This window comes from Achroia grisella, unplaced genomic scaffold (assembly GCF_030625045.1).
Source record: "Achroia grisella isolate CSIRO2021 unplaced genomic scaffold, CSIRO_AGI_Agris_v1 utg777, whole genome shotgun sequence".
NCBI classification, from domain to species: Eukaryota; Metazoa; Arthropoda; class Insecta; order Lepidoptera; family Pyralidae; genus Achroia; species Achroia grisella.
The window spans coordinates 753,008-774,044 of record NW_026713017.1 but is presented as its reverse complement, the minus strand read 5'-3'; the positions used below and the strand labels follow the sequence as shown (position 1 = coordinate 774,044).

Sequence of the window (21,037 nt, the reverse complement as noted above, 5' to 3'; positions counted from 1 at the left end):
ATCAAATCAACTATCACAATTCTGTAAAAAGAAAATATTCTAATCAGTGCCCGTACAGTATGGATTAATGGATCTATGTTAATTTATCTCGTAATATCTGTATTTTTTACTGTTCATATTTATTTATTTGGAATACAGTTTTATAATGCTCTTAGTAACTATATACATAAAAATAAATTATAGTGAAACAGCCAGTACTATTATTTTCTAAAATAATATTTTGACCTAAATCAAAATCCACTTGCCATTGTAAGCATTGGGATATTCGTTTCATACGTCGACTATCTCACTCTAAATAACGTAAAATACCAGAGACAACACCACATCAGTATATAAGCCAATACGCAAAATACTGTCACAGATTCCTACAGCAATAACAACAATACTTTTATTGCCGTGAAAGCAGTAAATCATAAAACATTGGTGCCCATAAACTGGCCCTAAATTTAATCGTCCGACTCACTAAGGAGGCATAATATAATCTCGTAAAAATAGTTTTATTCCCGACTTGGCAAATCGCAAATTTGACATTTAACTCTATATAGCTTTATTTATATTGATACGTTCGTATATGTATGTATATACATTATCATTGCCTTGCCTTTATCTCATTACTTATTTTGAGATATATGTATATACATACTCCTATATATATATTACTCTTTGCATGCCTATGCCGCGTTTGGATCGTGCTATTTCATATTCCAAAACGTTTACTAATTTTATATGGATAGTACCAGACTTATTTGAAGTAATCGTTAATTTAAAATGAACCTTATTATTAAATGCATATACAATTTATTTATTAAATCCTGAAAACATAATTATTAGAGTTCGCCAGCTTATAATAGTTACAACGTGAACTAAAAGGCATAAAGTTTACGCCAGACTTAACGGTCAGTTAATTTTCTTTCATTTAACATTTATATAAAGCTAATAAAACGCAACGATTAAATGTTAACACTGATTGTATCTTGCCTTCAGGCTTGCACTTTGTATGCATTCAGTATTTATTTAGTAAATAAACAAGCTGTTTAGTTTATTTTAATTAGTTTGTTGCCACTTTTTTTTTAATATTTACTACTCACACATGAAATTAACATTGATTTAATTTGTGGTAACATGGTATTCATTATTAAATCAATATAAATATTAATAAAAGCAATTCAATCAACATCAAGAAGCTTAGAAGTTAATTAATTCTGTACATCTTGATATTATCAGCTAGATCATGAAATAAACAACTATTATCACGGCGATCAAACGACTTTGTATAGAATTTTATATAGTGTTTTCTTTCTCTTCATCTCTGTGGGTTTTTACAATATCCTTGATATGAACAGAAATGGTGGAAAATTGTATTCTCACGTTACCACTACAGGTTTGAGCTGTGGAAACATGTTAAACCCATAGGTCCAGAGGTTTGGCACACCGCTTTATTTCCGTTGGTCGCGGGTTCAGGGCCTCACATGCAAACATTTCTGTTCATAAGTATGTATAATTATTTCTATTGGTCTGGGTGTTTTCTATCTATATATACATTTACAAAAGAATGTTTAATAACAGCTGTATAATTTGAAATAAGCTTCTGTTAACTTGGGAATAGATGGCACTGTGTGAATTGTGGGTTTTTATTATAATTTCATGTATATTCTAGTAGTTTCGCAGAAAATCTTATTATTAAAATGATTACAGGCTGAAATCTTCAGTGTTGCTAATGTTACAATATATTATATCGTTTCATTAATTTTTCAGACCCCATTGGATAGCAGTCAACCGCCTATAGAAAGCATTTTAAAGGTATGTACATAACATTAGGTTATATTTGAAACTTGATTTATTATCACCTCATATCGAATCAATCTCATACTCAAATAGGCTGTAGTTATTTATATTGAATAATATATATATCATAGGTCTCAGGAAGGTATGATGTATCACTATAAAATAGAAAGGTGATCAAACTTTCTAATGCTAAATAAGTACCTGCTTGCAATGAAATCATCGGACCGCCAAAATAATAGTCACTGCCAAAAAAGAATAATTCAAATTATTTCAGTTGAGAAGATATCGCGTATTGGGTACATATAATATAAAAAAATATAGACGATTGGCTCTGTTTTTGAAGGTGGGTTGTCTAAATGTACCTTTTATGACGATAAAATTGGACTTAAGATAGCAAGACAAGCTACCCGGCCCGGCTACTTTATATGTATAATATATTATACATATAAGTTTCCGCTTGAATCACTTGTTAAAAAGTGCATTAAAATCCGTCGCGTATATTAAAAGGTCTAATCGAACAGACAGCGGAATCGATTTCATTTTATACTATGTAAAGATATTTTTTTAAATAAACACGTTGCCTATGAAACCATGTTTCTATATATATGTACATCCTAAGCCCAACCTAGTCTATAGCGAATAAGAGTTATTTTTTAAGTTGCGGACTTGTGGTATTCTTATAAAAATCAGACTTTACGAGTCCGCAATTCATTCATTTTCTGTAATCCAATATGATGAGATACGGGATTGGTTTCAGTCGACACCAAAACGGGTTCATCGAATTATTTTATTTTTCACGTAACAATGATATTTGTTACGATTTCGGAGCGCCATAAATTTGAACCCAGTTTGGCTGCTCTAGGGTTGCCATGTTTTATTATCTGATTTTAATTTAAATTTTAATCATTTGTTGAGGATGCGTATATATAGAACCTAATTAACCGGAAATGTAAAATCTAAACAAAAATAAACCACTGTCGCTATAAAACAAGTATGAAATATCAATATTAATTTTGAAATTAAATATGTCATCGCAATTGGAAGTTGTAAAAAACTAGTTCCAATTTGAATTTTTGGGAAAGTTGGTGAATCATCTGGTCAGTCAATACATGAAGACTATCATTGGTTTTTACCTTATTATACGCTTTATGACTAACCCTTGATAAAGGCTTAATAGCACCTACCACTTAGAAACAATATCGTCGTCAAAGAAATATTCGTGGTAAGCACATAAAATAACTGGAACATTCTATAATAATAAGGGTATTTTGTTTTTAGCACGGTGAAAGTGCAATTTCATAACAACTTCTACAATGATAAAATTAATAAACTGTATTTGGAAATTACTTTATTATTTGATTTTAATTTATTCTAATAAAAGTATAATAAAAGTAATTTTATCAACTGATGGTAACCCTACCCTACTCGAGCATATAGATATAAAATATGTGATTCTGCCGTTCATCCCATTTTCAGACTTCTGTAGGTAGGTCCAAGTTTTTATTCCCGTCAGTGAACCAACGAAATTGGAATTGCAAATGAATTTCCAATCGTGACCAATTTATGTATTGATAGCAAAATTACTGATTGGTTTAAAAATTTAAGCTAGTGACGGGTTGTAAATACAATTTACCTAGACTTGTACGTGGGTACCTAGGTTTAGGTTGGTCGATTGCGTGGGTTGCTAGGTTCAGGTTACCTGTTTTGTTTTGAAGGTTGAGATATGGAAGGAACAAACAAAGTGACTAGTTTCTGTAAGTGCACATTTTGTTTTGCAGGAGATGAAATCTCTGCCGACCCCCTTATCAGTGATAGCGGCTACGCCGCGCAAGGAGTCTGACAACAAGTTCATCTTCAATCCTTACACCAATAAGGTAAGATGATTACACTTATCTATATCTTCAACTACATCTATATCTATTTTTATATATGCCCGTATTATGGTACAGTCGCCTTTCGTGGTATGGGCATGTAATGCGTAGGAATGAAGATAATATTTTAAAGAAGTGCGTTACGTATATATAGGAAGAAGGCCGACAAAGAGATGGATGGACTGTGTGAAAGATGATATGATATATGTAAGAAAGGGAGTAAATAACGAGATGACTGTGAACAGACATGAATAGAAAACAAAAACATATTACGCCGATCCTAAATAAATGGTATAAGAAAGAAGCAGATGAAATAAATAAATAATTTCTAAGTTATATGTAAATAATATATAAATATAAAATCAAAATTTAATATTAACCATAAAATAAAAAACCTAATAATTTTTAACTAGGAACAATCTCGATTACGAATGCATAAAAAATATAAATGGATTAGAATTTGCAGCTACAATGCAGCAGTGACAGCCAGACATGTCAAACTTACTTATAACACCACTCTCTCCGCGTCCAGGGTTGAAAATATCTTTTTTAAGTCTTCCTAAATATCCTTGTATTAAATATAAACGTAATAGGTGTCGCTACTGTATAATCAATGATTAATTGGCATTCAGTATCAATTCCATTAATTAGCCACCGATTAATTCTATTTAGTTTTTGTAAAGACGACCGTTGAGAAGGTACAATGGCCATGTTCACTACTTTGTAGCGTGTTGAGATCACGATTGTAAGGAGATCGAGATCTGTTTTTCTCGTACTTGATCTTAGATGTCGATAGGAAACAAGAATATTTCTATTTAAGAACATTACAGAATAATGATCAGTAATTGAACATATAGTATTAATTACGTAAATCTATTCGTCTGTTGGGGCTGCATCACCGTTGGTTAATCTTTAGATGTTTAAAATAATATCTGATAGTACCACTTATAAAGTACGATATGTATACAAATTTAAAGATAAACATAATAATTTTATACTTAGATTTTTTTATGTAGTCATAATTGTAAACAGGCTTAGTCCCTTCTGATGTTAAGTGGTGGTCATCGCATATATACATAAACGGGAACACAGACTCACTGTCCGGGAATAAAGCCTGAAGATTTGCTTTAAAACTATCATGCCCTAAAAATTTCACAAAGTATTTGGAGTAGTGCTATGTTTTTTCTGTCTTATTTTCAGTGTAATCCATCTTCTTGGGTCACCATTAAACGTGTTTATGATAAAACTGAGAGCGGTGCCACAGAAAATATGTAGCTTTATTAAGATTTACCAATAAGAAAGTATAAAGAAGATCAGAAGATCATGTCCTTAGAAGCATGAGCTTAGTCTTTCGGAACGACAATGCATGAGTGGTACCACGGAAATACCATGATGCTGTTTATACGACGGTTGCCACTTACTGTCAGATTGCTTGCCTTACATAATATATTGAGAAAATAATTCTAATCGCCTATCTGTCAAAAGAATTAACGCAGGCCTATCGATCAAATATCGTAACTCTATAGTAAAATGCGAACGAAATCTATTCTGTAAAATTAATGGACAAAACCCCACCGGCAGCGGTAGTTCAATATATCAAATGTTACATACAGCTGGCGTATTGAACAGTCTGTATATATTTAATCAAGCGCACCATTCAAATATTCTTTGGAATATTTACACAAATTTATAGTTAATAGTTGTAATAATGTAATCCCTGGATATTCACATAGCGCCATCTAGTCTCGGTAATATACTAGTTCTAGCAGGCGGTTTCGCCCGCTGTTTGAATCTTTATATTGATTCTAATAAACATAAATACTGTATTTTAGTGTACGGGTGCAGTGAAAAGTCTGTATAAATTATTAGGAATGGAGCTTATGCCGAGGTAGAGTTTCCAAAAAATCATCTGAATACGTCATCGTAACATCCAGACTCAAATGAAATTAGAAAATTTTACCTAAATTGGCCCGATAGTGAATCGAACCTGGTAACTTATTTACATGATCAACGAGGTCCGTTAGTAAACCACTATTAGCCCATGACCCTCTTTTGTTTGCGATCATTATCATCATCATCATCGCAGCCCGGAAGACATCCACTGCTGGACATAGGCCTCCCCCAAAGATCTCCACGACGATCGGTCCTGCGCTACTCGCGATACCATGCGAAAATACCTTATTAAAAACTTGCTCTAAAAATCTGCATACCCCCAAGGTATAGACTCGGATATAAACGGTACAAACATCAGTATTCATGAGTATAATTGTTTGTATGAGTCTCGTTGTTTTCTATGTATGCATAAGTATGTATTTAAAAAAAAATGTATTTAAGTACAAGTTGTCTAGTACCCAGATTTGCTTAGTTTGGGACTAGATGGCGCTATATGAATTGTCCAAAGTTATTATTATTGTATATATAAGGTTCTATATTGGTCGTGTAATATTAATACTACCCTCTACAATTGATCTACGAGACGACAAAACAAATTGACTACAATTATTTATTTAAATAATTCAAGAAAAATATTTCACAGCTGAGACATTGGGGTGAATTAAATTAATATTCACGTTCGCAGGTGCAGGAAAATCCACAAGTGACCAACGATCTCAAAACACCCCTACCAAAACCCGGTAAGTTAATTTATTTAACTACATATATAATAATGCATTTTTTTTTTACTTTGTACGTAGAATTTAACGTACTTACTACGTTTTCTTCGTTCTCTATAGTTTTTTTGGCTTTTTGAAACTCGAAATATAATTCAGGTTAAGAATCCATTGGAAAACATAGTAATTTCTTTAAATTGTCGTACATATATTAGTTTTAAAACTTTAGTCCAAAATGAACATACGTTGTAAAGATAAAAGATAATAATGAGTAAGGGATTTACTTCTAAGTAATGTTACTGAATAATGTCTCTGATCACCAAAAAAATTTTTTGGTCTTAAAGACTTCACAAACAACATGATTTATCAACGGATCGGTTGGGCGATCCGTCGGGGTAAGAATGATTGTCTCACACACACCAACTTTGCAGCCAACTGCCTACACAGTTTGAGGAGTTTCCTCCCACGCACACTCAGATTGTGGAATGAATAACTTACCGAGGTTTTTTTTAGAAACTACGACATAGGATTTTTCATAAAGGGTATATTAAGGTTTCTTAAGGGTCGGCAACGTGCATGAGACATCTCTGGTTTTCACGTGTTCATAGGTTGAGGTAACTGTTTATCATCAGATTGACCGTATGCATGATTGCTACCACTGTGGTATAAAAAACTAAAATAGTAGTTTTGATTAGTGATAATATAATACTATTCCATAGCAGAATTGTATTGTTGTCTTGGAGTTGTGTTGGGGTAACTCAACATCTCAACAGGTAGGCCGAATTAAACTAGTCGACCTTCTCGCGTACTATTGTATCAGACTCGCCCAATCTAGTGCCAAATATATCCCTTCAGTATTAAAATAAAACTAGCTATACCCTGCGGCGTCGCCTGCATGTGTTTGAGCAAAATTATAGTAAGTCTTAATCTAGAATACTAATTAATATACATTTATTTTAACAAAATGACACTTTTATAATATTAGTAGGATTACGATTTTAATTGTAAATTAGTTGATAGAATATTATCTACGCAAGAGTATGGATTATAGCATATTATTGTATGATGTCATATATTAAATAAGCGAGTGCTATGATTGTGAGGCGGATTATTATTTATCAGTAGAGTATATCAAGGTTTAATATGAGAGAGATAATAGCAAATCAAAGGACTTACGAGGACGTCTCGCTCGAGGTTATATTTTTATTATGATTCATATAAATCTTTATAATATAAATAAATTAAATTCGAGTATGACCAATAAAGGATACACTTAGCTCTACATTACACTTCAAAGGAATGGCGATGTATAGGAGTTACCTACTAACGGTCTTGACAATGTATTAGGAAATATCTTTGTTGGCGTCGATTATCAATCTCCATTTGGTGGGCTAGTTTTATAAGCGTTCCAATTTAATATAAAAAATATGTCAGCTACACTTAATATTACAAAGAGGAAAGATTTGTGTCATTGTAACGAATAAAATCTAAAACTGATAGATCTTCTTTAACCTCGCCTGTATCCGTTACGCGGTGACGACTTTTCTAATCTTGAAGCGCTTTAAACTAATACAATCCTTGCACCATTACAATGGTATATTATCTTAGAGTGATATGGTATATATTTATGACTAGAAAAAAGAACAGAACACGACTAAAAATTCCCTAGTATAATTTATAATATTAATGTAACGCAAACTTTAAAGGAATTGCCAGTGTCCACCCCTACTAAGTTGATACAGGCTTCTAATTAATATCGGGTGTATAAAATAATGAGTCGATATAAAGTATAGTGGCGACCATCACTAGTGCCACCTGTCGAGAAACATGAATAAATAATTCGCGTATGGAATACAATAACACGGCACGTGTATACTTGGCCTGTAACATGCGCGCGCGCACGAAAACCGGCTCTATATGTACTCTTGAAACAAGTGTTTGCAGCGAATATTTGCACATGCTAAAGTTAACTGAATAATAGCAGAGCGAACTTGACATAACCGGATATTTGTAACCGCTAATAAGATATACTTGTATTAGTAAATTGTTTATTATGATGTAAGATTAGTACAAAGGGAAGTATATGTACCTCGGTCTCTCAAATGAAATCGAAACATCTTTATTAGAGACAATAATTGTAAGTAAAATCAAAAATCTATATGTATCTCTCTCTTATATCATATATCAGGCAATTTACTTCTTATTAAGCATATACTGTGTTTTGGTTTGAAAACAGAGAGATTACAGCAAAAGATAGAGTTTGTAAAAAGTAGTCTGCGTGGGTAACACTGCCTCACTCATTTCAGCTAGCCGCAAATAACTTTGTAAAGTTCTTGGAGTAAGATGTACCGCTGATGATCGAACTGGCCACTCAAACAAGCATCAGAATATACCATACATTGCTAGAAATGGGGTCAGCAGTCCACATTACCAACAATTTCCTTCCCTATAAAAGGCATTGTCAGCTGTCTAAGTTGTGGGGAACACAACAATTTATCCACATTTTGTCAAGAGTATTCGAATCCACGGTGACAGGAGGCGGGCCCACCGCCGCTCTGTGTTATGAAACTTAAAAATTCCCCGATATTGTTAAAAGTTTAACTAGTTGCTGAATTGTTTACGTATATTACTCTTGACTGCGCCGGGGTTCGCTTCACTTAGACTATCTAGTTTCCGTACGTCCCGCGGGTCCTTGTTTACGAGTATGTATATTTGTGCTAACTTATTTAAGTAAAAGCAGTAAACTGCGGCTGTAACCAGCTTTATACACCTTCATCTTCCATTATGCGAAACGAGTAAAGTTCTGAATGTCGTGCGCTGCCGTCAGATCAGTTCGTTTACGAAAAAGTAGACTAATAACAATAAACACCTATTTATTACACTAGTTACCCGCTCCGACATTGCTCGGTTGTGCATTACTTCGTGAATATGGACATAATAGCCTATGTCACTCTGGAACAGTAAAAATAATCGCTGGACAGTTCACACAACGCTATATCGTGCCAAGCTAAGCAGAGCTTGTGTTATGGGGTACTAGAAAACTTATACAAATACTTGGACATTATTTTTGTAAATACATGCATAATAATATAATTAGAAAACATACTCATGAATAGAAATGTTTGTCCCATTCAAGGAATCGAACTTTGAAATAATGTACAGTGAAATGTACGGTGTCGCCTTTTCTCACAACAACAAGACACATTAAAGTCCTCTCTCTAACTTTCTCTTTCTCTCTTTTCATAATATTAGTATTACTAGATTAGCTTCATCTTCCAAATTTGTCTTCGTGACAATGACATATATGGTTAAAAATTAATAGTATCTATCTATGCATGGTGCCTTCTACGTCCTAAATGCTGTGATTATGCCAAATTTCAGGATGACTCGAACTTATGATCCTTGGAATATCAGTCAGAACAGGTAACTACTAAACTACAACGCTATAAAAGAATACCAGTAGGTATAACAAAAAATAAGTACGTTTACATTAGTAAAGGTAGTTAATATTTTTATATTGATAACAGTTTTCATTTATTCGTAAACGGCACAGTGTGAAAATAATATTTTTACACTATTTCAATTTACCTAACTGTAACCCTAACTCGTAAATATTAAAAAGTACTCGGTTCAATGCAAAATAAAAACATAAGTTCAGATGGAAACCGTGCGATAACGAGGCGCGATTCGCGAATAACTGCGCTGCAAATAAAAAACAAAAAAGCCGCAATGTATGACTTCTAGTGGCGGTTCGTGGTTATTCCCGGTGCAATATAAAACATTTAAACTCCATTACTAACACACTACGTTTCAAATTATTTTTAAACCATCCACTTTTATTTGCCAATGATACATTTAATCGGATTTCTACTGGTTTTTATTTTAAATCTGAATACGGTTTGATACAATTTCCGTATTGTGCATCTAATAATGATACTAATGCCTACCCATTGATAGTAACTCAACCATATTAATAGAAATGATTAGTTTGAACATTATTAAGGTCCTATTGTCAAAGTCTATACTTCTATGCATGTGTGTGAAATACACGGTAGTGTGTATGTTTTTTTTATTAATTTAATGTTTTTTTTTATACATAAAATTCTAAATATTATGTATTTTTATTCTATACTACTCTATAAGGTACAAGTGTGCGAAATTTCATACTCCGTCTGCGCAATTTTCGCAAACTGAGGAGTATAAAATTTTTGCTTCACATTATTAATATAATGTTAAACATTCAATAACGACTATGTCCTAGATAGGGGGTGCTCAGAGGTATTGTCAACTGTCGTGTGGTTTATTACTTACTTTATACATACTCACAAAAACCTATGTTAGATTTATTACATACCATTAAGTCCTCGGAGAGAGCCTGGAGATCTGTAGTACAGGTTTCGACTTGGTTCAGACTCCAGACTCTCACAAGGAATAGCTTGTAAGATTAAATACATACTTTTGTTATTTTGTTCTTGTAAGTTTCCTTGTGAGCAGTAAATAAAGATTATTATTATTATTATTATATATTTCTTTATTAGGGCGAGCAAAGCAGTATAAAAACAACTAAACTAAAAAAATGTTTTCAACATATCTTAGCGGTGTAGACTGCGTTTAAATGTCAGACTGTCAGTCAGGATAAACCCCTTTACATGCATAGATCGATATATTCACACGATAGATTGGAGTGTGTTGCATATGACAGGAGGCCGGCTGCCTACGCGGGATATATTCGTTTTACTATTTGAACACTGATAGTTCCATTACTGTTCGTCGTTCCGTCGTACTGTCGAGTACTCGTTGATTTGTCAGCAGTCTAATGGATCTGTCTTTTAACAATAACGTACTAAAAAACTATGCTTTTTAAAATGTCTGCATGGAATTGATAGTGAGGACAATTATTACCATTATTACGAGTTAAATTGCAAATATAATAGATATAACGAATGGTATGCGGTAAATAGTATATATGGACAGCAGTGTGACCACATATCAAAGAATGCTTTCATGTACATCTTATGCAAATCCATCAATATCACCATCCCTAAATATATATATTATAGGACACTGATAGGAGCAGACAGATTCATTAATACAAATGATTGTATTATGTGGGAATTGAACCCGTTTGGAAATTTAGACAGTGCGCTAAGCCGCTACACCAACCAGTTCACCAGCGTTTTACGCTATACCTCCGAGTTGACGGAGTATCAAACTTTCGACATAATATTTTTTGTTATTCATACTTATTTAAAATGCAGATAATTATAAATATGTAATATTTTAAATATCTAAATATTCCGCTTGACTGCGTGCTAGCTTCCAGAAATTTAATTAGTGCGCTGATGAAGACATTCATCATAATCATGAATTCATGAAATTACGTTGTAACTAATTATTAAGGAAGCCAGTATAATTTAGTTATTCATAATAATTATTAGTTCCAAATTTATTTGGACTAATAGGTTGACCTTTGAGCGTGATCGATTCGAAATCAAATTATTCTGATGCCTAATAGCATTACTAATGTCGTTACAAACTCATATTTAAATATATGTGTAAAAAGTTATTAAATATGATTAAGTATGATTATAATATATAAATAAAATGTATGTATGTATGCTCATAATTTGTTTGTATGTAGTATATTATGAGCACACATATCATCATTATCACGTATATGTATGATCTTATATCTATTTAATATAATTACATTTAATTTATTAAAACTAAACCGCCTTCGAGTATCTCTGCACTCCCTAAGGTTGGCTGGTAGAGAATGCTATTAGCATTAAGCCCGCCTATTGTACAAAATCAATAAAGTTTTAAATAAATAAATAAATATTAAAAATCTACTTTTTCATTTGTTTCTATCTGCGGTTTTGTTAAAGTTAGAGATTAACTAGAATAAAAGTCGCCTAATAAAATAATGAACTCACTTTCGCTTTTTTACTCGGCGGCCTAGAGGTTTAGCATGCTGCTTTACTGTAGATTGTCGCGGGTTGGATTCTTCGTACGATGCAAACATTTGTATTCATGGTTATTTATATAACATGGTTATTTTTATCTGTTTGGGTGTTTTCATTGTGAATTATTTCTGTTTATGTATTTACAAATTGAAAAAAAAATTAAGTATTCCTGCCAGTTGTCTAGTACGCATAACACAAGCGCTGCTTGCGACTAAACTGCGCTGTGTGAATTCTCTAGATTAATTATTTATTATATATATATATATATATATATATATATAATAGTATAACTTATCTATCTGTCTATATATATTTTTTTGTTCTATACCTGTTGTTGTACATGCTAAATGCTATAAAATTGTTATTCCCAGCAAGTCCATGATATAAATATTCAGTAGCTTACGGGCTTAATTCAATAGCTTTATTATGAGCACCATTGTCTCACTCTTCAGATTTACTGCAAGCATAAAGTCGTTTGTACTACGCAGAATATAAAGTTGCTTTGGTTTTTTATGACGTCTTCGCTTACTTTACCTCTGTTACTATTAATATCTAGTCAAAGTTCTTCCAAGTATTTACAAGTTAATTGGAAAGTTGGTTGTATCATGATGCTTATGATAGCAGTAATGAATTCTGAAATGAAGTACATTAACCACGAGTTCAACGGTCGAGATACGTTTAACTACGCCATCAAAGATTACAGGTTGTTTATGAATCAATACGCGAAAGATGCTTTAATTTGAAATGTCAAATACATCCCTTGATAAGATATTTTGTTATCTATTTTAAAATATGTTATTAAGAGGAAGGATATTAGAAGAAGGAAGGATATTACGATTCTCCCGAAAAGGTAAGACGAGCTATCGAAATGAATGTGGAAGTTTGTTTGTTCGTTATTTCTCGCATTAGCCAATTTTTATGAATTTTAGTGTACACATAACATGTATAATAGAAAAGGATATGCGTTGCTTTTCATACCAGACAAACAATGTTTCCTGGTAAGTACTAAAAAGCCTTTACGATTCAATTTTGTTAGAAAATTAACGTGATTGATAAACGTATCTTTAATATAGGTAAAAATACTGTTTATTTATACATTTTGTTATACGTTTTTTTTAACAACTTTTATTAAAACGATCATAGCAGCCATTAGATTCTTATATTTTGTGGCGTGAGAAATATCGTAATAATTGATAACGTTATTACGATACTGTTAATAAATCTAAGTGTGATTGTACATTTTTAAACGCTCTGTCGCTGTAACTTTTGCTTATACAGTAAAGGTTCGAAATAGAATCCTATAATTACTGGTTACGGAACACCATGCATAATTACGAGGCTTTCCCGCATTCTGTGGTCATCTAGCGACCCTCCCTATAAGTACGTAAATAACTTATTGAAATCATAGTACACAGTAGTACACATACACACATATTACTAGTTACGAATTAAGTTGACGCTTCTGTACAGAGTCCCCTTGCGACCTAAATACGCTTTATGGTGATTACTTTATAGAAAACTTGCTGAGCTATGCGGCTTCACTCGCTGTCTTATAAAAGAAGCCGTGGTCAACCACGACCCGTGTGTGTGTGAGTCGTGTTTGACCACGGCACTGCATCACACCACCTGCTTGCTTTAATACAGCCTGTTCCTTAGTATTTCTTGTGACCTTTTGTTGGGATACTGTACGGATTAAATATCGTGCTACCTTGCACGATATTTAATGTTCTATGACATTCCTCAATAATCAATATTAGTATTATAAAAGCGAAAGTTTATCTGTTTGTAAATGCTTAATAGCTGAACTGAATGAAATTTAACGTATATTTAGATTATATTACGAGGATGAATCTATATTCAGTTCTAAGAATTATATGGTTAGCCTATGCTAACTTTACTCAACCTTCCTCTGATTTTTTATAAAAGAGTCATAAAATAAGTAATACTATTTCAAATCCGACTAGAACTTTCAGAGATTAGACCGTTTCAACAAACAAACTCTTCAACTTTATTATTATTGATTCTAAATTTACTAATTTAATTAATGTATTATATCAACAAGAGCTACGCTCGAGCTATATTTTCGATTACTGTAAGTATATATATCGACGACACCTATACGATGTTTCGTAACGTTATTTATGTTATTAGGTCGGCAAGGGCTTTATGAGTAGAAGCCAGCCATTATTTATGGGCAGATCTTTGATGTTACGACGCCCTGCAAGATTACTACAGAAGCCGGGTTATTTAAAACTAATTTAAGAGTCAAATATTTTTATAAACAAATCCAATATGCCAGGTTAATGTAACACGCGAAAGGTTAGAAGTTGCGTATTTGTATCGTCTTCTAGCAATTAGTGAATGAGAACCTGTTGACATGCATCATGGTACATATTTACCTAGTTCAAGCTCTCAATAAAATATAACTATACCTTGCCTCTTGTTTACATTTCTGTAAGATATTTAATAATTACATATTATTATAAGTTAAGTATTCGTATAAAAATATTTCAAATACAAAGTAAGTCGGACTAGACCGCCTGTTAATACTTTTAATTCGTATTGTCGTAACATCGCATCATACAGCTATCGTCGTACTACTGCGGCTCGGCACCGCGCCATCTTATATTGTGTATCTGTGGCGCATTAGCATTTGCGCGGGAAAATGAAATTTAATATAAAAAACTTTTGTAGACATAGGTACTGATTTGTTGTGTTCTTAATTGTTGTTTTACTCTATTCTGTTTAATATTTATGTCCGTAATTAACTTTTTATACAATATACTACCCTTATTATAAGAACCCGGACATAAATACTGCATCTACGATTTTTTTTTTGTTTATGTAAAACTAGTGCTACGAGTACACGAAACACTAGTTTATTCGTATGAGATAATTAATGTAATGTAAAACCTACTTTCTTCTCTTGTTCTGCTGTTGCTATAGAAATAATCTTTATTTAAATAAACTCAATATAAGCACTTTTGAATATTTATATTTTTTATCTGAATTCGAAACGCAGAGTCATCACAAAAAGAATAAGCAAGAAACTTGTGTGTTTCTCTTTTGAATAGATTTTTTGAAATAAATAATTACATAATAACAACTAAGAGGCATGCGATAATCAACACAGAAACCGCTACATTCATTCTTAGTGCAATCACATAATATTGTTCTTTTTATAAAGTCGCTCAAGTTTGTTGTGAACACTTACATTAGTTTAATGTTTTTCATTTAAATATTACTACATAATTTGATAAATATTTTGGTAGCGTTGTGTTGTTCTTTACCGCTTCGCTGCATTGCAATTCCGTCTAGTGCAGTTGCAGCCATCATTACTCGCCCATATAAAATATTGTTTATATGCAAATACAAACAATGTTGCGAGCAAACTTTCAAACTATTGTCATGTTGCCGTGCTCGACTGCACAGAGATTATAATAATAATAATAGTATCGCTGGATAATGCACACGATGTCATCTAATCCCAAGCTAAGCAAAGCTTGTGTTACGGGTACTAGACAACTATAGGCATACTGCACAATAAAATAAAAATAAATAAAAAAGGCCCTTATTTTATTTTTACAATTTTGTTAATACTTGAAATATTAATTTACATCCTCAGCAATAGTCGCTCCTAAGGCGTAGTCCTCTATACACATCTATAATTCGCTATAGATACATTTAGTGCTTGTAGTGTACAAAATTGATAAAATTAATAATTTAAAAATAATAAATTAATAATAATCTCAGGACAATTCACACAGCGCCATCTAGACCCAAGTTGAGCTAGCTAAAGCTTGTGTTATGGGTCCTAGACAACTGATACAAATACATAGATAATTTTTTTTCGTAAATACATACATATTATACATAGAAATACCAGATACCCATACCCAGAGCGATACAAACAATCATACTCATGAATACAAATGTTTGTGTCGTGCGAGGAATCGAACCCGCGACCATCGGACTTAAAGCGGTATGCTAGACCGCTAGACCACCGAGGTCGTCGAAATTGCTTTTTTATTAAATTTTATTCGCTTTCATTGACGGTTAACATGTTTGTGCTTTTAACAATAGAAGTGATTTAATAACATGTTTGCATTTAACACCAAACTAGTAAGTAACAAGTAGCAGTTATATTTTATACAAATACTGTTTAATGCAAGCATGTCGATTTCATTAGTGTCTATGATTAATTATAGAGTTATAGCGGTATTGCTAAACATTACAATACAATGTTTTAATGGATATGATGTACTAGCTTTTATTTGCAACTATGTCTGTATTTATATTAGATATAAATTACCCCACAGGAACGTTATTATATTAGGTATATTCTTTTTATTTTATTATTTAATACTTATTACATTTAGCTATAGAATAATTCTAAAACCTAACATAAATATTTTATATTATCTATGTCAATGAGTCTGTCTGTATCAATATTCATTCCGTCAATCTTTTAAGGGTTATTGAAAAACAAATATGCAAACATCTTCCCAAACGTTATATTGGTAGTCCCAGTCATTAAAAAGGCAATACGATTGACAATCAAACGATTCGTTTAAACACCCCCGTCTAAGGAAAATATGCTTTTATAAATAAAAGAAAGGGGTTCTCCGTCTTACCATCTTCCCGCTGTAGATGGGGTCACAACCCTTCCGCAAGGGTTGTATTATCGTTAAATTAAGAAGTGATACGTAGAAATTGTGTTAGAAATTTCAAGTTTTACGACAACGCGAATCGTAAAGTGTGGCCATTTGACCCGCTCCCCACCCCGCCATTTGTCCCCAATGAGTTATGCCCCGGGCTCACTGCTGATAAATAAATCTGTATTTAGGTCATTGGATAGCTTTTGTGGAGGAATTTATGGGGGCCGTGCGGAAGTAATACGCGACTATTAAGTGATTAGATTCACGGCTCTCGGGTACAATATGTAGATGTCATTGTGCTGAGTTTCTATATTGTTGTTTACGCTGAATATTGTTTACATATGTAGGTGTCTAGGCCCCAATTCAGGGGCGAATTCGGGGCAATATTGAAAAGTTCTAGTTTGTTTCCTAGTTCACCTCGTATGTAGTGAAAACATAAACATTGTTGTTTTTATGATCCCTGCCTATTAGGGTCGTAGGGAACAGTGACGCCTCGTGTGTGGCGAAACAGGCCCGTCTTTAGCCCTAATAATTCAATACTAGCCGACTCGTGCAACTGCGACTGTATCACGCTTAGTTAACATTAATCATTATATTTCGCCCAATTTACATGATATCTTTGTAAATTATAGCTGTGTGTTGTTCTGATGTAATGTAATGTGATGTCCGTTAAGTAGTTTTTGCGTGAAAGAGTAACAAACATCCATGCATCCACTCCACTCACAAACTTTCGCGTTTATAATATTAATATAAGCCACAAGTCAATTGCAGTCTCAGTTCATAGCTTACGCTATCAAACATTTATATTCGCAAATCGACGTGCTTGAAACAAGAACGGATATTATTTCTTTACGGGATCAGGAAAAATATGTTCTTGTGTATTTTTAATTTAAAATTCTTATGTTAATTTCCCATGGGTCTAAAGTTGATTATTGTATTTGACTTTATGTAAACACAAACATTTATATTGTATTTATAAGACTGAGATATTTTCTTATTAATCCATACTGATTTAGCTTATTTATGTATGACTTACTTTAAAAATTTTAATTCAGGCAAAATTTTACCATATTCTAAGAGGACTAGTCAAATTATTACATTAGTATACAATTTTCTTTGCACTATTATAATTAATATATCTAATATTGTTATTAATGGAACAAAAATATTATTTTGTTAAAGCTTCGCTCTCCTAAAATTTACACCCTATATCCACTCTGATGCACAATTAAAAATACTGATGAAGTACTATTTTAATCTTGACTAATTTAGGATGTTATCATACAAAATTCAATCTTGCAGAAGTTACTTCCTCATTACTTTATGTAGTCTACACTTGGTTTTATACAAGTCAACTATTTCACTTTAACTTTACAACCGTGGTTCAAAGCTGTTTAAGGAAACAAGGTTCAAGTGGCCTGAGTCAGGATGGAGTTGTTACTAAGTTGATATACCCAACTTGTGTCGCTAATGAAGTTGTGCTATAACGAAATATTAATCGATAATCCGCGCGTCGAATATTCGATTAAATTTAGATGACTTGTAAGTTCTGATTAATTTAAAAATTAAGGTACATTTTGTTTCTTTGACTAGGTACATATATTGATTACATGTTAAATGCATTTATGTTTATACTAAGTATGTTTGTGACCTATCTTCACGCTAAATTCAATCAATTGGATAGGCACTATTAAGTACTAATATTTTTATACTCATGTGCATTTGTAATAAACAGTTAAAGAAATTATCTATTCGTCGATTCTATCTATGGTCAACATAGCCGCTATCTATAAATATTTACAACTTCTCACAATATATTAAAATATATTGGTTCTCTGGAAAGCCAGTGATAATGTACTAACCATAGTGTACCAATATACTGAAATATATCGTCTATAACTAAACTATTATGAAATTATTATTGAACTGATGGGAACTGTATTGATAATAATTGTATTTTTATTGGAAAAGGATTTCGTTTGATAGTATCGGTATTTCGCATCTGTGGGTGATAGGGATGAGTGGAATAGAGTAACATACTGCGGCGGACTCAAATAATGGGGTAAAGGCGAGAGATTTATTGTGGTTGCTGTTAAAACATTGTGTTATCTACCTATTGAAGTATTGGGTCATTAATTAGCAACAAATAGATAAAGTTAGTAATTAAATTACAGAAGTTTTTTTTTTAATTTGCTCGTTCTTGTGATGCTTTCCGAATGAGCGGATGAATGAGAATCAAAGATATACTATATGACTATACAAAAGTGCTTAGATAAGTTTATTTGAATAATGATTCTATCCATAAAACGATGAGATCACCTTTTGTAATTACCTTTTATAATGTTTTAATTTTGTTCATATATTTTTTAATATAATATTGGTGCAATAAAATGTTATAAATAAATAAAAAATACCTAATGTAAAATAGATCCATCTTTATTTACAAACAATACCTATACAAGGCACTATTCAATAGTCATAAATTATTTTTTTGACTCATTCATCCACTTATTCAGCAAGGACTCATCACAAGAAGAATGAACAATCAAAGTGCTGTTCATGTCACTGTAATTTTACTGCCGTATCTTACCCTTCAAACCGGAAAGCAAAACTGCGTGACATCTGAAGTAGGTTAGACAAAGGTACCCCACGAAGACGACTTTGTACAAAGTCTACCTAAAGGTAAAGGTAATATTACTCTTAGTTAGTAGTTATATTCTGCGGAGAGTGGAAGTTAGTTGTGCTATTAATGCGACTTGGTTAGTTGACGGAGAGCTCGCCTCGAAGGTTGATTAAGTTAAGCACTTTCCAATTAAGCTTTGTTGAAAGAAAGGAGTAGTGGTGTGCATGTTAGATCAGCGTTGTAACTTCAACTTAACATCTCTGTATATCGAACTTGGACAGGTTCGACAGATTACGGAATCCTGAATTGTCTATTAGATTTGCTAACTAGTTGATTTGATAAAGTTGGCGGGATTGGAGATTTCCAATTATTGTGTCGTGATATTAAAAATATTATTGGGTTGCTATATTTATGAGATCCTTGTAACACGCGAAATGTAATTTGCCGAAAAATATATAAGATTTTTTGTAGTTTAACAAAGATATTTCTTAATATATATATACTCTAAAAACTCAATTGAGAAGCAATTTGATTTCAGACAGATGAAAAATATGTCATTACTAATATAACAGGTATTTTGCCATTTTATTACGATAAATGTATTCTTTGGTTGCTGTTAGAATATTTATAAACGAAACGCGACTTCGTATGCACAAACTTTCATCATTTATTCCACGTCCTTTTAACTTTTAGAGATAGAAGATAGTGGTCTCTGTGTATATCTGTGATACAATCTTCAAGTTTTTTTTCTTTCACGAATTTAATTAAAATTTGTTCTAGGAAAAGCAAACAAACAGTCATAAAATTTACAGCAAATACAATAAAGATCAGTATTATATTATAAAAATGGAAGTGTCAAATTGTATAATATGCCCCAGATGACGGCCCCCGTTATTAATCTTTGTGATAATTCTTAAACTCTTCATCCGTCCTGTAAACTTTTCATTTCAGTCGCGACGCTAAAATGACGATTCATCGTCCAACCAACGAGATTCATTAATATTCCCATCTCGCAAATGTAAGTTTTATTTATTCAATAAAGTCGCCGCCGATATAACTTTTAATTAATGGGGACGCCTGTCGGCGTAATATTCAAGTAGGTTATAATACAACGTCATCGGTTTAACAGGCGTTTACATCGTGTATTTAACTAATTGAAGTTGACTAACTGTAAATATGTGTGTTTAAAAATCAATCCTTATTTATATATGTGTAAAAAACTGTTATATGCAAATGAGATTCTTAGAGAGCTCTAGCTTCTACAAATTTTAATAATAAAACAAGTATAGTAGAAGAAAAGATGAGTTTTGTTTTAATATGAAAATTTGTTTGTTTACAACAAAGATCAAAGTAAAACATTTTTTATTTTGTTTCACCGTATATAACACTCATAGTTTCGGAAGGTCAAATGATGTGTGCCCTTTGTTCAGATACCGAATTTAAGATAATACTATGATTTCTTCGATTTTTTAACCTCAAAGTATTGTCAAGGTTCTATTATTTTGTAATATTATACAAAGTTGTA

The 21,037-nt window shown here is 32.4% G+C and overlaps 1 protein-coding gene across 1 annotated transcript in view; it reads left to right on the top strand.

The window, feature by feature from the left end:
- Window positions 1-21,037, top strand: part of LOC131850587 (AF4/FMR2 family member 3) — a 149,358-nt gene that overhangs the window by 83,324 nt on the left and 44,997 nt on the right. The window contains exons 6-8 of the mRNA XM_059200873.1: window positions 1,756-1,800; window positions 3,564-3,659; window positions 6,235-6,289. Coding sequence (XP_059056856.1) covers window positions 1,756-1,800; window positions 3,564-3,659; window positions 6,235-6,289 — 196 coding nt within the window. The remainder of the gene's footprint in view (window positions 1-1,755; window positions 1,801-3,563; window positions 3,660-6,234; window positions 6,290-21,037) is intronic.